The sequence below is a fragment of the Bombina bombina genome, chromosome 9 (assembly GCF_027579735.1).
Source record: "Bombina bombina isolate aBomBom1 chromosome 9, aBomBom1.pri, whole genome shotgun sequence".
NCBI classification, from domain to species: Eukaryota; Metazoa; Chordata; class Amphibia; order Anura; family Bombinatoridae; genus Bombina; species Bombina bombina.
In genome coordinates this window covers 213558355-213576593 of record NC_069507.1, presented here as the reverse complement: position 1 = coordinate 213576593, position 18239 = coordinate 213558355, and the positions used below count along the sequence as shown (strand labels likewise).

The window sequence follows — 18239 nt, the reverse complement described above, 5'->3', positions numbered from 1 at the left end:
CGCTGGGGAGCACTAATGTCATATCGGCTCTATTAGACTGTACTCTTCTTGCAACCTAGAGGAAGTCTGTTTGGGCAGGAAGAGAGGAGGCTCCGGTCTGTGTTTGCTAGGAAGGCATGTTTACTATTTACATGCGTTCCTAGGACCGGACTGCTTCAGGCGGCTCTGGGCATCTTGCCAAGTCTTCCATTGCGCTGGGGGAACTTCCTGGTTGTCTTGGAGTAAGGTAGGCACCTCAGCAGGGCTGCTGAGGTGTGGAGGTGATTGGGGCGTTAGTTTAACTTGTTTTTTTGCTTAATTTGCAGTGTGCAGTAAAAAAGTTGCGCTTTTGAAATGTAAAGGCACAGTACCGTTTTTTCTGTTTGTTTTTTGCACATTGAAATTTTTATTAAATTTAATGTGTTTGTATTAGAATATTTCTAAGTGTGAACAAGTATGGATGAAGGGACTTTGCAAACTGTTCCTTGCTCTTTGTGTGGCAATGCTTTTGTGGAACCACCAATACCTTTCTGTCCTATTTGTATTGAGAGGACTATAAGTTTTAAAAATAAAAAATTTTGCGAGCCAACTTCTTCTAAGGGGGATGTTGTTCAGGATTCTAATGATGAACATTGTATGCCGCAACTTTCTATTCAAGCGCTCCAAGTGTTAACACCCTCACAAGCAGTGCCCTACGTCTCCTCTAACTACCACTGTAGTTACTTTAAAAGACATCGCATCTCTCATGTCTTCTACCAGTTGTGATGCGCTTTCTGCCTTTCCCATGTTGCAGGGTAAACCTAAGAGGCAGACAAGTCATTCCGTTAGCGAGGTGTCTGATGCAATTGTTGCGGTTTCGGAGTCTTCCTCTCAGATGCCTGAGGAGGAAGAAGCTGGGGTAGCATCTGATGGAGAGATTTCAGATTCTGAGGGGGTACTCCCTCTCGCTGATACTGAGGTGGTATCTTTTAGATTCAAGCTGGAACACCTCAGTCTATTGCTTAAGGAGGTATTAGCTACTTTAGATGATAGCGACTCCACGGTTGTGGTTGTCCCTAAAAAATCCAGTAAGTTGAACAGAGATTTCGAGGTTTCTTCCTCGTCTGATGTTTTTCTGGTTCCTGACCGAGCTTCTGAGATTATTGCTAAGGAGTGGGAGAAACGAGGTATTCCTTTTTCTCCATCTCCTATTTTCAAGAAGATGTTTCCCATAGCCGAATTTATCAAGCAAGTTTGGCAAACAGTACCCAAGGTGGAAGGGGCTATTTCCACTTTAGCCAAGAGAACTACTATCCCCATAGAGAATAGTTGTGCGTTCAAAGATCCTATGGACAAGAAATTGGAGGGCCTGCTCAAGAAGATGTACGTACACCAGGGTCTACAATGGCAACCTGCCGTGTGCATTGCTACCGTCACCAGTGCGGCTGCATATTGGTTTGATGCCTTAACTGATGCTATCAAAACAGAGACATCCTTGGATGAGATTCAAGATAGGATACAGGCCCTCAAGTTGGCTAATTCCTTTTATCTCAGAATCTTCCCTTCAAATTGTCAAGCTGGGAGCTAAGATATCAGGTATTTCTATTTTGGCCCTCAGGGCCTTATGGCTGTAGCCTTGGTCTGCAGACATCTCCTCTAAGTCAAAGCTTTTAGCTATTCCATATAAAGGAAAGACCTTATTTGGCCCTGGTCTATCGGAAATTATTTCTGACATCACGGGAGGTAAAGGTCATTTTCTCCCTCAGGATAAGAAAAATAAGACGAAGGGCCGCCAGAGTAATCTTCGTTCCTTTCATAATGTCAGGGGAAGTTCCTCATCTTCCGTTGTCAAACAGGATCAACCCAAGCCGGCGTGGAGATCTAGCCAGCCTTGGAATAAGGGAAAACAGGCTAAGAAGCCTGCCGTTTAATTCAAGTCAGCATGAAGGTCATGCCCCCAATCTGGGACCGGATCTGGTAGGGGGCAGACTTTCCTTCGTTCAAGCCTGGATTCGGGATGTTCAGGATCCCTGGGCATTAGAAATTGTATCCAAGAGACATCCAGTTGGATTTCAAAGGTTTTCCTCCCAGGGGAAGGTTCCTACTTTCAAGATTGTCTGCAGACCAGACAAAAAGAGAGGCGTTCTTACATTGTGAAAGAAACCTCTCCGATCTGGGAGTGATTGCTCCCGTTCCCTTACGGGAACAGGGTCAGGGATTTTACTCCAACCTATTCGTGGTTCCAAAAAAGGAGGGAACCTTCAGGCCCATTTTAGACCTCAAGAGTCTAAACAAGTTCCTCAGGGTACCGTCCTTCAAGATGGAAACTATACGTTCCATTCTTCCTTTGATCCAGGAGGGTCAATTTATGACAACAGTGGACTTAAAGGATTACTTTCTGTTATAATTTTTAAGCTAAACAACTAACATATTAAAGTTAATAAACATTAATTAAAACCTACTGACCTATATTTTCTCCAAAACGAGGTTTCATAACGTTCTAAAAGTTATATATTTTATTCGCCGATGTCACGTTATCATGCCCACTATTTTCAGCACTGCATGTTCAAAATACTTAAACCAATAACTTTGTGTTTAAAGCGCCATTTTGAAACCTAGGTATTGTAAACGGATTGGTACAGAGCAAAGGATACCCACGGAGTGGGTTTGGAAAACAATTAAATTTGCAGACAAGATTTCTGATATACGGTAGAGATATGTTAATGAAATGCTATTGATAAAAAGCGTATTTGGGGTAGTTAGTAACAGGCATAGAAAATATTTACTTACAGTGGCCCTTTAAAGGACACGTACTTGCATGTTCCCATTCACAAGAACCATCACAAGTTCCTAAGATTCGCATTTCTGGACAAACGCATTCAATTTGTGGCTCTTCCTTTTGGTCTTGCCACTCCTCCCAGAGTGTTCACAAAGGTTCTGGGTTCTCTGTTAGTGGTACTTCGTTCTCGAGGCATTGCTGTGGCGCCCTATCTGGACGACATTCTAGTCCAGGCACAGTCCTTCCATCTAGCGGAATCCCCCACAAGCATGGTTTTGTTTTTTTTTTCCTTCGCTCTCACGGGTGGAAGGTAAATTTACAAAGAGCTCTCTTGTCCCAAGTACAAGGGTAACTTTCCTGGGAACCATAATAGATTCTCTGTCAATGAAGATCTTTCTGACAGAAGTCAGGAAATCGAAGATTATAAGATACTTGTCGAGTCCTTCAGTCCACTCCTCGGCCATCAGTTGCTCAGTGCATGGAGGTAGTCGGGCTGATGGTGGCAGCAATGGACATCATTCCTTTTGCTCGGTTCCATCTCAGACCTCTGCAGTTAAGCATGCTCAGGCAATGGAACGGAGATTATACCAATTTGTCTCCTCAAATACTACTGGAGCAGGAGACAAGGGATTCTCTTCAATGGTGGTTGTCTCTGGATCATCTCTCCCAGGGAACCTGCTTTCGCAGCCCATCTTGAGCGATTGTGACAACAGACGCCAGCCTTCTGGAGTGGTGAGCAGTCCGGAGCTCTCTAAAGGCTCAGGGAGTTTGGACTCGGTCAGAGTCTGTTCTTCCTATAAATATTCTGGAGCTGAGAGCGATCTACAATGCTCTTCTGACCTGGCCTCACTTAGCTTTGGTCCAGTTTATCAGGTTCCAGTCGGACAACACAACGTCAGTAGCTTATATCAATCATCATAGAGGAACGAGGAGTTCCTTAGCGATGAGAGAGGTATCCAAGATAATCCCAGTGGGCGGAGACACACTCTTGTCTGTTGGCGATCCACATCCCAGGGGATGCTTCCTGAGCAGGCAGACTTTTCATCCGGGGGAGTGGGAACTCAATCCGCAAGTGTTTGCCAGCCTGATCCCCAAGTGGGGTCAGCCGGAATTAGATCTCATGGCATTGTGTCAGAATGCCAAGCTCCCGAGATACGGATCAAAGTCCAGGGATCCCCAGGCGGAAATAATTGATGCCTTGGCGGTTCCTTGGACCTTCAGTCTAACATACCTGTTCCCTCTGTTTGCGCTTCTTCCTCGGGTGATTGCTCGAATCAAGAAGGAGAAGGCATCAGTGATACTCATTGCACCGGCCTGGCCTCGCAGGATTTGATATGCAGATCTGGTGGACATGTCATCTCAACCACCTTGGAGTCTTCCGCTGAGGAAGGACCTTCTAATGCAAGGACCCTTCCTTCATCCAAATCTAGTTTATCTGAAGCTGACTGCTCAAGTTCTTTGAAGGGTCAAATCTCTGCTTTATCTATTTTGTTGCATAAACGTCTGGCAGATGTTCCAGACGTTCAGTCTTTTTGTCAGGCCTTGGTTAGAATTAGGACTGTGTTCAAACCGGTTACTACTCCTTGGAGTCTGAATTTAGTTCTTAATGTTCTCCAAGGACTTCCGTTTGAGCCTATGCATTCTTTAGATGTTAAGTTGTTATCTTGGAAAATTTTATTTCTTGTTGCTATTTCCTCTGCTCGTAGAGTCTCGGAACTCTCGGATTTGCAGTGTGAATCTCCTTATCTTATCTTCCATTCGGATAAGGTTGTTTTGCGTACTAAGTTGGGATTTCTTCTAAGGTTGTTTCTGACAGGAACATTAACCAGGAGATTGTTGTTCCTTCTTTGTGTCCTAATCCTTCTTCTGAGAAGGAACGGCTTTTGCACAATTTGGACGTGGTTCGTGCTTTTAAAGTATTAGCTACAGGCGACTAAAGATTTTCTTCAGTCTTCCTCTTTGTTTGTGGTTTTCTCAGGGAAATGCAAGGGTCAGAAAGCTACGGCTACTTCCCTTTCTTTTTGGCTAAAGAGTATCATCCGCTTTGCATATGAGACTGCTGGACAGCAACCTCCAGACAGAGTTACGGCTCATTCCACGAGAGCTGTTGCTTCCTCTTGGGCATTCAAAAATGAAACTTCTGTGGAACAGATTTGCAAGGCTGCTACTTGGTCCTCTCTTCACACGTTTTACAAGTTTGATACTTTTGCCTCAGCTGAGGCCGCCTTTGGGAGAAAGGTTCCTTAAGCAGTGGTGCCTTCCATTTAGGTTCCCTGTCTTGTCCCTCCCGTATCATCTGTGTACTCTAGCTTTGGTATTGGATCCCATTAGTAATTGAGATGATCCGTGGACTCATTGTGTCATAAAAAAGAAAACAAAATTTATGCTTACCTGATAAATTTATTTATTTTTTGACACGATGAGTCCACAGCCCGCCCTGTTCTTGTTAGACAGGTTGTGGGTTATGTAAACTTCAGACACCTCTGCACCTTGGCTTTTCCTTTCATGACTGGAGTGGGAGGGAAGGGAGGAGCTATTTAACAGCTGTGCTGTGGTGCTCTTTGCCTCCTCCTGCTGACCAGAAGGTGAATATCCCATTAGTAATTGAGATGATCCGTGGACTCATCGTGTCAAAAAAGAAATACATTTATCAGGTAAGCATACATTTTTTGTTTTTTTAGACATTCTCATATCCTTTCTACAGAGATTCAGTTTATAGCTCTTTGGAATCTACATTTGGTACTTGATGCAGCATGTTATTTTAACATTATCATCACTTGCTGTCTGTTTTAACCCCACCTCCCAAAAGGTCCTGAGTGGGACAGGGATGGTGATTGGCAACAGCATGCAAGTGAGATCCCTGATTGGTTCACCTGTCCTTCTCTGGAAACATATGCTAAACACCTAGTATCTCCAAGTGGGATAAAAGGGTTAATCATATGCTAAACACCTAGTATCAGTACCAGAATCACCCTTTAAAAAAAAATTAAAAAATTCTTTCCCCTTCTTTTTAAACTTCAGTTTCAGTGGAACATACCATTTTACTTAACACTAGACTAATTTACTAAACAAACTATATAAACAAGTAATTATTTTCGCGGTGTGGAAAACTAGAGTCGACATTTAAAGGAAGACGAGGATCAGTTTCATTCAATTAAATATTTACACAAGTGAACCTGAAACTCATTGGAACATATTCCTATTGAAAGGGAATCTGTCTCTTAAAATAATTATGCTTATATGTGCAATGCATAATCCTTTTATTTACAAAATACCAATTGTTCCAAAGCAATATGACAAGGCTTTAGAAAATGTATCTTAAGCGTTTTAGTCTACTGTTCAAAATGTAATTAAAGGAACCTTTTTATACATGCATCAGCAAAGACCTCTATTGACATAAAAAGAAAATATTCTATTTTTATACATTCTGTTGGGACAGGACAGTGGACCCTTTTTGTCACTTGAGTGCTGGTCTGGGTTTTGGTAAATTTGGTAGCTCTATTGACATGATTACAATATATGTTAATTGTGCTAACAAAATTACAAATTATGTTAAATGTTCTGTTTTTCTTAAACTTTCTAGGGGGGATTAAACTTTGAGTTCAATGTCCCTTTAAACTGGTATACCATCAGGGTCTTCTATTTCTTTCATGTAATTGGCAAGAGTCCATGAGCTAGTGACGTATGGGATATACAATCCTACCAGGAGGGGCAAAGTTTCCAAACCTCAAAATGCCTATAAATACACCCCTCACCACACCCACAATTCAGTTTTACAAACTTTGCCTCCTATGGAGGTGGTGAAGTAAGTTTGTGCTAAGATTTCTACGTTGACATGCGCTTCTCAGCATTTTGAAGCCCGATTCCTCTCAGAGTACAGCGAATGTCAGAGGGATGTGAAGGGAGTATCACCTATTGAATGCAATGGTTTTCCTCACGGGAGATCTATTTCATAGGTTCTCTGTTATCGGTCGTAGAGATTAATCTCCTACCTCCCTTTTCAGATCGACGATATACTCTCATATACCATTACCTCTACTGATAACTGTTTCAGTACTGGTTTGGCTATCTGCTATATGTGGATGGGTGTCTTTCGGTAAGTGTGTTTTTATCACTTAAGACACCTCAGCTATGGTTTGGCACTTTATGCATTAATATAAAGTTCTAAATATATGTATTGTACTTATATTTGCCATGAGTCAGGTTCATTTATTTCCTTTTTGCAGACTGTCAGTTTCACATTTGGGGAAAATAAACATATTAAGAAATATTTTTCTTACCTGGGGTTTAAAATTGACTTCATTTTTCTTTGCAAATTGCGGGCAGGATTAGGCCCGCGGGTGCGCCAAATGCTAGACTTTATTGCGTCATTCTTGGCGTGAGAATTTTTGGCTCGAAAGTACGTCCGTTGACGCAAGTTCGTAACTTCCGGCGTCATTGTTGACGCTGAGTTCCTTACACAAGGTTGTGTCATTAGTGACGCGAGTGCCCGGACGTTGTTGGCGCCAAAAAAAAATTCAGTTACGTTGCGTCATACTTGGCGCCAAATTTTTTCATCATTTTTTCACCCCATTGCTCTTTGCCTCTTGCCTTTTTCTATGTCAGAGGGCTATGCTATTTGCATTTTTTTTTCCATTCCTGAAACTGTCATATAAGGAAATTGATAATTTTGCTTTATATGTTGTTTTTTCTTTTACATTTTGCAAGATGTCTCAATCTGATCCTGTCTCAGAAGTATCTGTTGGAACTTTGCTGCCTGATATCGGTTCTACCAAAGCTAAGCGCATTTGTTGTAAACTTGTGGAGATTATATCTCTGAATGTCATTTGTAATAGTTGTCATGATAAACTTTTTACATGGAGATAATGTGTCCATCAGTAATAGTACATTGCCGGTTGCAGTTTCTTCAGCTTCTAATGTACATGATATACCTATGAATTTTAAAGAATTTGTTACTGGTTCTATTTAGAAGGCTCTGTCTGCTTTTCCGCCTTCTAATAAACGTAAAAGGTCTTTTAAAACTTCTCATAAGGTTGATGAAATTTTAAATGACCGAGAACATAATGAATTATCCTCCTCTGAAGAGGATCTATCTGGTTCAGAAAATCCTTCCTCAGATATTGACACTGACAAATCTACTTATTTATTTCAAATGGAGTATATTCGTTCTTTGTTAAAAGAAGTGTTAATTACTTTGGATATTGAGGAAACTAGTCCTCTTCACATTAAAACTAGTAAACGTTTAAATTCTGTTTTTAAACCTCCTGTGGTTACTCCAGAGGTTTTTCCTATACCTGATGCAATTTCTGATATGATTTCTAAGGAATGGAATATGCCGGGTACTTCTTTTATTCCTTCTTCAAGGTTTAAAAAGTTGTATCCTTTACCAGCAATTTCAATAGAGTTTTGGGAAAAGATCCCCAAAGTTGATGGGGCTATTTCTACTCTTGCTAAACGTACCACTAGTCCTATGGAAGATAATACTTCTTTTAAAGATCCTTTAGATAGGAAACTTGAATCTTATCTAAGGAAAGCCTATTTATATTCAGTTCATCTTCTCAGGCCTGCAATTTCTTTGGCTGATGTTGCAGCTGCATCAACTTTTTGGTTAGAGAATTTAGCACAACAAGAATTGGATTCTGACGTATCTAGCATTGTTCGCTTACTGCAACATGCTAATCATTTTATTTGTGATGCCATTTTTGATATTATCAAAATTGATGTTAGATCCATGTCTTTAGCTATTTTAGCTAGAAGAGCTTTGTGGCTTAAATGTTGGAATGCTGATATGACATCCAAGTCTAGATTGCTAGCTCTTTCTTTCCAAGGTAATAATTTATTTGGTTCTCGGTTGGATTCTATTATTTCAACTGTTACTGGGGTAAGGGAGTTTTTTGCCTCAGGATAAAAAACCTAAGGGTAAATCTAAGGCTTCTAACCGTTTTCGTTCCTTTCGTCAAAATAAAGAACAAAAACCTAATCCTTCCCCCAAGGAATCTGTTTCCAATTGGAAGCCTTCCTCAAATTGGAATAAATCCAAGCCATTTAAGAAACCAAAGTCAGCTCCTAAGTCCGCATGAAGGTGCGGCCCTCATTCCAGCTCATCTGGTAGGGGCAGATTAAGGTTTTTCAAGGACGTTTGGATCAATTCTGTCCAAAATCATTGGATTCAGAACATTATCTCTCAGGGGTATCGAATAGGATTCAGAGTAAGACCTCCTTTTCTTCGGAAACATGGCTGGAGGATCAATTTACCAAAAAGTTTCTTGATTCCTCAGACAAGGATCACCTTTTTAGGTTTCCAGATAGATTCAGTGTCCATGACGTTTAAAATTGGTTGCAGCATGTCGGCACCTTCAGTCTGTCATTCCCTTCAGTGGCTATGTGCATGGAAGTTTTAGGTCTCATGACTGCAGCTTCGGACACGATCCCCTTTGCTCGTTTTCACATGAGACCTCTCCAGCTTTGTATGCTGAATCAATGGTGCAGGGATTATACAAAGATATCACAATTCATTTTCTTAAATTCCAATGTTCGACACTCTGACGTGGTGGTTAAATCACCAGCGTTTAGTTCAAGGGGTTTCTTTTGTTCGGCCAACCTGGACTGTGATCACAACAGATGCAAGTCTTTCAGGTTGGGGAGCTGTTTGGGGATCTCTGACAGCACAAGGGGTTTGGATATCTCAAGAGGCAAGAGTACCAATCAATATTTTAGAACTCCGTGCAATTTTCAGAGCTCTTCAGTTTTGGCCTCTGTTAAAGAGAGAACCGTTCATTTGTTTTCAGACAGACAATATCACAACAGTGGCATATGTCAATCATCAGGGTGGGACTCGCAGTCCTCAAGCTATGAAAGAAGTATATCGGATACTTGTTTGGGCGGAATCCAGCTCCTGTCTAATTTCTGCGGTGCATATCCCAGGTGTAGACAATTGGGAGGCGGATTATCTCAGCTGTCAGACTTTACATCCGGGGGAGTGGTCTCTCCATCCAGATGTGTTTTCTCAGATTGTTCAGATGTAGGGTCTTCCAGAGATAGATCTGATGGCCTCTCATCTAAACAAGAAACTTCCCAGATACCTGTCCAGATCCAGGGATTTTCAGGCGGAGGCAGTGGATGCATTGACACTTCCTTGGTGTTATCAACCTGCTTATATTTTCCCGCCTCTAGTTCTTCTTCTTCCAAGAGTGATCTCCAAAATCATCATGGAACAATCGTTTGTGTTGCTGGTGGCTCCAGCATGGCCTCACAGGTTTTGGTATGCGGATCTTGTTCAGATGTCCAGTTGCCAACCTTGGCCACTTCCGTTAAGACCGGACCTATTGTCTCAAGGTCCGTTTTTTCCATCAGGATCTCAAATCATTAAATTTGAGCGTATGGAATTTGAAAGCCTAGTGCTAAGTCATAGAGGTTTCTCTGACAAAGTGATTAATACTATGTTACAAGCTCGTAAATCTGTCTCTAGAAAGATTTATTACCGAGTTTGGAAGACTTACATTTCATGGTGTTCTTCTCATAAGTTCTCTAGGCATTCTTTTAGAATTCCTAGAATTTTACAGTTTCTTCACGTTGGTTTGGATAAGGGTTTGTCTGCAAGTTCCTTGAAAGGACAAATCTCTGCTCTTTCTCTTCTGTTTCACAGACAAATTGCTAAACTTCCTGATATTCACTGTTTTGTACAGGCTTTGGTTCATATCAAGCCTGTCATTAAATCAATCTCTCCTCCTTGGAGTCTTAATTTGGTTTTGAAGGCTTTACAGGCTCCTCCATTTGAGCCTATGCATTCTTTGGATATTAAACTATTTTCTTGGAAAGTGTTGTTCCTTTTGGCCATCTCTTCTGCTAGAAGAGTTTTTGAGTTATCTGCTCTTTCTTGTGAATCTCCTTTTCTGATTTTTCATCAAGATAAGGCAGTTTGGCGGACTTCATTTAAATTTTTACATAAGGTTGTGAATTCTAACAACATTAGTAGAGAAATTGTTGTTCCTTCCTTTTGTCCTAATCCTAAGAATTCTTTGGATGTGGTGAGAGATTTGAAATATTATGTTGAAGCTACTAAAGATTTTAGAAAGACTTCTAGTCTATTTGTTATATTTTCTGGTTCTAGGAAATGTCAGAAGGCTTCTGCTATTTCCTTGGCTTCTTGGTTAAAGCTTTTGATTAATCAAGCTTATTTGGAGTCGGGTCAGGCTCCGCCTCAGAGAATTACAGCTCATTCTATTAGATCAGTCTCCACTTTGTGGGCTTGTAAGAATGAAGCTTCAGTTGATCAGATTTGCAAAGCGGCGACTTGGTCCTCTTTGCATACATTTACTAAATTCTACTGTTTTGATGTATTTGCTTCTTCAGAAGCAGTTTTTGGTAGAAAAGTTCTTCAGGCAGCTGTTTCAGTTTGATTCTTCTGCTTATGTTTTAAGTTTTTCTTGTCATTAAAGAATAAACGTATAATTTGGGTTGTGGATTATTTTTTCAGCGGAAATTGGCTGTTTTTATTTTTATCCCTCCCTCTCTAGTAACTCTTGTGTGGAGTTCCACATCTTGGGTATTGATATCCCATACGTCACTAGCTCATGGACTCTTGCCAATTACATGAAAGAAAACATAATTTATGTAAGAATTTACCTGATAAATTCATTTCTTTCATATTGGCAAGAGTCCATGAGGCCTACCCTTTTTATGGTGGTTATGATTTTTTTGTATAAAGCACAATTATTTCCAAATACCTTTTTGTTGATGCTTTTTACGCCTTTATCACCCCACTACATGGCTATTCGTTAAACTGAGTTATGGGTGTGGTGAGGGGTGTATTTATAGGCATTTTGATGTTTGGGAAACTTTGCCCCTCCTGGTAGGAATGTATATCCCATACGTCACTAGCTCATGGACTCTTGCTAATATGAAAGAAATTAATTTATCAGGTAAGTTCTTACATAAATTGTTTTTTTTTAGTATTGCACAAATGACAAAACCATGAGTGAAGTGCTTTAACCCTTTCGTGACAGGGTTAAAGTGTCTACATCGGAACACCTGTTCCGATGTAGACAAATTGAAACTACGCGATCGTGCATACGATCGCGAGATTTCAATTATTGGATCGCATCTGGGGGGCGTCCCTACAACCCTAGGAACGCCCTCCAGACCGCGATCAAGTCCTTGAAGCGCAGAAGGCTTCAGGACAGCCGTTTGATATGACGTTCTATTCCGTCATAACGGCTTTAAAGCCCAGTGTAAATATGACGGAATAGAACGGCATAACGGCGTTAAAAGGTTAAAGAATGTGGAAAAATAGTCATCTTATTTCCTGCAGAATATGCATTATCCTTTTAAACGTTCTGTAGAAAATGTTCAAACTTTATGGAAAATCATTAGTTATTAGGCTTCTATAACAGATTTGTCATTGAATGGAAGTACACCTGGCTCTGTCTGCAGTGGACATGAGAAATTTTAGGTGGTTGGATGGTTGTTTCCTTTAAAGGTTGCCACTAGTCTGACAAGCAATAAGTATTTTTTTTTTTTTTTGTGTTAATGTAAACTTTATTAGCTACAGGGAAACAGACAGCAATGTCTCATTAGTACCCTCCTTATAAACTTAGCCATTATATTATTAATTCCTATAAACACTTGTAGAAAATATTTTACTCAGTTGTGGAATAATTGATCAGAAAGTGTAAATAGGGGGAGCTGCGTCTCTCTCTCCTTTACTAGTTTACAACTATCAGAATGCTGCACATCAAAAAACAATGCACTCATTTTCTTATTCTACTCTCTTCTGTCATCTATCTGTGCTGTGGAGGGTAGTTGTAATAAGAGACATTACTTGTTTTTACATTTTGTGATATTACTGCAAGATGACTTAAAGGGACAGTCTACACCAGAATTTTTATTGTTCAAAAAGATAGATAATCCCTTTATTAACCATTCCATAGTTTTGCACAACCAACACAGTTATATAAATATAATTTTTATCTTTGATTACCTTGTATCTAAGCCTCTGCAAACTGCCCCCTTATTTCAGTTCTTTTGACAGACATCCATTTTAGCCAATCAGAGCTGGCTCACCTGAATTCCACGTGCGTGAGCACAGTGTTATCTATATGACACACATGAACTAACACCCTCTAGTGGTGAAAACCTGTCGATGCCCAGAGAGAAGAGGCGGCCTTCAAGGGCTTATAAATTAGCATATGAGCCTCCTAGGTTTAGCTTTCAACTAAGAATACCAAGAAAACAAAGCAAAATTGGTGATAAAAGTAAATTGGAAAATTGTTTAAAATTGCATTCTCTATCTGAATTCTGAAAGTTTATTTTGGACTAGACTGTCCCTTTTTAAAGGGACAGTTTACTAAAAAAAATTCTCCCCTTTAATTTGTTCCCAATAATTCACTTTACCTGCTAGAGTGCATTAGATTGTATAAAAGTATTTCCATTACCCTTATATTTGCATTTTAAATAGTTTATTTAGCCTGTGGTATCCCCACCCGGGGGGGGGGGGGGGACACATTTGGAGACTTTAAGCCTCACCTACTTCAATTACGTTTCCGGATGGTAAGCTAGACTATATATGGTATATGGAGGACTTTGAGGTCTGGTATAACCTTTCAGGAACTATGAAACACCTCCTAACACCCCCTGATGTTACCACTGCCAGACATTCAGAGCTGTTGAGGGGAGATGCCCAACCTTGCCCGGCTACCCTCTTTGAGGGTGCTAATGCTCTGATTGGCATGCTGATACATTCTGAGGGCTGACAGTACCTTTGCATTGCAAATTTACCACAAAAGGTTATACAGACTGCGCAAAGGTTAGGGTATATATGCTTTAAGATTTAAGGGGATATTTCTCCTAAATCCCCAGGGGAAAGGACAACAGAGAACAATTAAAATCTAAAGCGCCAGTACAGGCAAAATATACTCAAGAAAAAGAGAGCATGCAATTTAGTGTTTATATAAAAAATAATTTATTCTTCAACAAATGTCACAAAAAGAACCCATACATATTTTTATTTTTAGGTTCTTTTTGTGACATTTGTCAACATTGAATGACTGCTATTATACTGTCACCTTTCTTTTTCTTTTTTGTCTCTATAACTATTGACAGTTAGCACCCCCCTTCATATCATTATTGAGATTTCAGAATTGAATTTATTTGGACATATATATGCAAATATTATATGTATCATGTAAGATATGAGATAATAATTTTCTCAACTATTTGATAAAACAAATAAGGTGTCTCTTTAATTACTTAGAATTTCCCATCATAACGATTTACCCTTTTTATATCATTAGTTAGCTAAACGTTTTGTTTATAACCTACTGCTGTAAATCCACTCAAGTGCTGCAGGGTTATGACATTATAGGATATAATCACCTTCCCTTCTACTCCTGGAATGCAAATATTCTTTTTACTATGAGTATATTTTCCCTACAGATGATCTGAATAAACCCACTGTGAGGCCTACCCAAATGTATTTAAAGGCCCAGTCAACACAGTAGATTTGCATAATCAACAAATGCAAGATAACAAGACAATGCAATAGCACTTAGTCTGAACTTCAAATGAGTAGTAGATTTTTTTTTTTCTGACAATTTTAAAAGTTATGTCTTTTACCACTCCCCCTGTACCATGTGACAGCTATCAGCCATTCACAAATGCATACACGTGCCATGTGACAGCCATCAGCCATTCACAAACGCATACACACTTATTCTTGCACATGCTCAGTAGGAGCTGGTGACTTAAAAAGTTTAAATATAAAAAGACTGCACATTTTGTTAATGGAAGTAAATTGGAAAGTTGTTTAAAATGGCATGCTCTATCTGAATAATGAAAGTTTAATTTTGATTGAGTGTCCCTTTAAGGCTTTATATAACGCCTACGTACCTTCTCTACCTGATCATAACAGTTGTAGGTATTTCCAAATACAAGGTTGACATATACTCTCTGGCTACTTGTGTGTCTACTTCACTTTAATCCAATAACCTATACCAACACCATATCTTTTTCCTTGAGACGCAATTTCTTTTGTGGTGTTTTGTTTTTTCTGTTGTGTTAAACCCTATCCCTGCATACCCCCAAAACTGTTTGTAAGGGACTTTGCTCAAGACCCAAGAGAGGTCTGAAACGCTAAAACTGGGGATTAGAAAGAAGTACACTGAATTAGAGAATGTGTTTCTAAATACTGGGCCCCATCTTTAATTATAAATGATACTCTGTTAACAATATGCATTATATGTTCAATGTTTTCTCGCAGTCAATATAGAGGATCAATTCAATGATATATTGTACCATAATATTTCTAATGTGTGCTATGTGCATACAATTTATTATGTGCACTTTTGTTTGATATAAATAAAGCTTTTTTTTGGGGGGGGGAAGCAAATCTCATACATTTTATACTCTGCAGCTGGTGAAGTAGTAATTGGAAACATATTAAGGGAAAAACAATTTTATAGTATACTGTCCCTTTAATGACTATGTGTGCATTATAACCAAATTGCTTACCTTGATGCATAATTCAACATACACTCTTAGTTCTAATAAATAATGTAAATCATTTGTGCCTTTTAAAACCTTTTATTGTTAGGAAAGGATTTAGAATACTGTAATCATTATTGTTTGCAATTGGCAAATAAGATAGCTTACTTTTTTGTTTACCTTTTGCTAGTCAGTATCACTGTCTGAAGTCACATGACCTGTGCTGTCTGTTGTGAATATATCAGCTTATGTGTTTTTGTTTTTTTTTAATGCCAGACCTGCGCCATTCCCTGCTGCTGCAGACTGATGGGCCTGCAGACCGCATGATGACATTTACAAGTGGAGAATGTGCAGCTGTTGCTTCTAGACCACAGGACCTTCTTCCACCTCCATACTCTGAAGAAAGAGCAAATGCAGAGGACAGCATGGGTAGCCCACCTGACATGCCACGGCCTCAGGCAGTTGGTTCTTCCTGTCACTTACTATTAGAAATAAAAGATATTGGAAAAGGTGCTTCCACAACACGGAGTGAAGACCTAGAGGAAACACAAAGTGACTATAAGAAGTCACGGCATATTTCAGATTCTCCTGACAGCGATATGGTTGAGGATCAACTGTACCAACCAAGCACACAACCTGATGGGCACTTACAGCAGTAGTGCAGGTTGTGTTGTGCCAGAAACCCATAAGAGGATCTTTTGGCGATATGGAATGTAAGCAATGTGAAGCTGACTGCCTTTAGGAGTAAAGCTGCCTCCTGGCTGCTAAAATGCGGCACTTTTTTACTCCTCAACAGCTTCTTGTATTCACTGACTTTGGCATCATCAGTGCTTCTATGGAGCTGCAAGATTAGGTGGAATGACTTTTTGTATGTCTCACGTCATTTTTGAGCCAGTACCTTTGACCTCTTGGAGATGTTGTATAGATTGAAGGGATTATTAGGTAAAAAAGGGAGGAGGGGAATCTAACAGCTCACCTTGTACTTTATCCTGAAGTATTAGTTTGACAGAGTAGTTATATACATATATATATATATATATATTATCTCCAGATGTTCAAGGGAATAATGACAATCTTCAGGGTTAAGCCAACTCTTAAAAGGTTTCTTGCCACTGGGCATACAAAATTTCCATCTGCAATTGGTTCATTTGTAAACTGCACACTTGCCCACTTTCAACCACTTGCATTCTATAGTTTTATCTGACTGTTTTCTGCCTTTTAGAAATCATATCCATTTTAATGCATTATGAGAAACATTTAACTTATTTACTTTTCTAAGGACTAATCACAAAGTTGCGCACCATTCCTTAGACCCCACTTTATGTGCATTTTATATGCTCAGTACCCCTTTACCTGTAGCGTGTTAGGATGTCATTGCATATCCCAGTTACAGAATGCCTTATTGCTTAACGTTTTGGACAATGGACACCCACAACATCAGAGGTTAAAGTGAGCACAGCTGTAACTTCTTAAAAAAACCTCAATATGTAACCACTTACCGTGGAGTAAAAACCAAAGTAATCACAGCTTAAGTGGCACAAAAATATCAATGTTCTTTTGAAAAGAGCCAGCCTCTTTCATAAAGCGTTGCTTAAGTGCTAGGAGGAGGGCAAACACAAGGACTAGGCACAAGCACTGGAGATACTCTTGTTTCATGACGTTTCTTTTTTTGGCTTTTGAAATAGCTGAAATATTGCTCCTTGGCATCATCGTGGAACTGCAAAATGAGGAACAAGGCAAATAGCCTTTAATAACCAGGTCTACTCCCCATAATAGAAGTGTTAACATTCACTCTTGACATCTCTTTAACCAGCTTCCATCATGAGACTAAGTACAATGGAAGGGAATTTTATGATTAGCTGCACTTTTTAATTTAATTTTACTAAATGTTGTTTCCCTATAAATGTAAGAAAAGAGAGAGAAAAATATTAAATAAAGCGCCTGATCCTGCAAACGGACATTATAAAAAAGAAACTCGGGTGTATATGACTGGTGAGATCGCAGAGTGACGGCAGGTCACCCTCTTATTCCTCTGTTTGCTGCATTGGCTGATTACATCCAGGCATGGAAAGTCCTATTTAGTGCCCTTCTCAGTATGGTGCAAAAACTTTCAGCCTTAAGACTGGTACAAATGTTGCAATCAGATGTAATAAATGTGCTTTACTTTATCACATATGTTCCCAGACTCTTTTATATTTACTTTTGTTTTTTACACATATGAAAAGACAAAAGCACAACAATGTAAGTGTATAACTATATACATTTAACACCTAACAATGTAAAGTTGTAGGTTAAAGGGACATGAAAACCAACATTTTTCTTTCATGTTTAAGAGTAGCGTATTATTTTATATTCTTTTTAATCTTTGTTTATGAATTTTTAAACATACAAACACTGATGACTGCTAAGGAAAGGACACAATAATACATTTGTCAGTTTCCTTTGTATTGTAGAAAAGTGAAAGAGAAGTGTAAAGTCCATTGTCTCCTTAGGTAACACAAAGAAACAACTAGTCTACGGAAACTTGTGCCAGTGAATGTAGATTACATTGTGATAAAAAACCTCAATAGTACAATGTTAATATACAACAAACAAACGCAGGTTTCTTTGAATATTTGGATATGTTTCTATTATAAGGCATCTTGAGACTGTGGAGGGGCATTGGTCAAAGGGGTTTATGTTATATTATGGACGAGGAGGGAGAGACTCAGGAAGACTAAAAAGAAAGGGGTTACACTTGTATTTCAATGGTTTAAATGTTAAAGGGATCGGGGTAGTAACTCCCAATAGAAATTAATATCAGCAAAGAACATGTCGTTTTTAAGCAACTTTTCAGTTTACTTCTATTAATAATTTTACTTCATTTTCTTGGTATCCTTTATTTAAAGGGACATAAACCCCCAAAATTTTCTTTCATGATTCAGATAGAGCATACAATTGTAACAACTTTCCAATTTACTTGTATTATTTCTGGTTATCCTTTGTTGAAAAGCAGGATGGTAAGTTCAGGAGTGTGCACATG

General features: G+C 39.3%; 1 protein-coding gene across 1 annotated transcript in view; it reads left to right on the top strand.

Annotated features, from left to right (window-relative positions):
- Nucleotides 1-17385, top strand: part of ABRAXAS2 (abraxas 2, BRISC complex subunit) — a 61023-nt gene extending 43638 nt beyond the window's left edge. Inside the window, exon 9 of the mRNA XM_053692609.1 lies at nucleotides 15494-17385. Within this exon, the coding sequence (XP_053548584.1) occupies nucleotides 15494-15876 (383 nt within the window). The 3' untranslated portion in view covers nucleotides 15877-17385. The remainder of the gene's footprint in view (nucleotides 1-15493) is intronic.
- The last annotated feature ends 854 nt before the right edge of the window (nucleotides 17386-18239 follow it).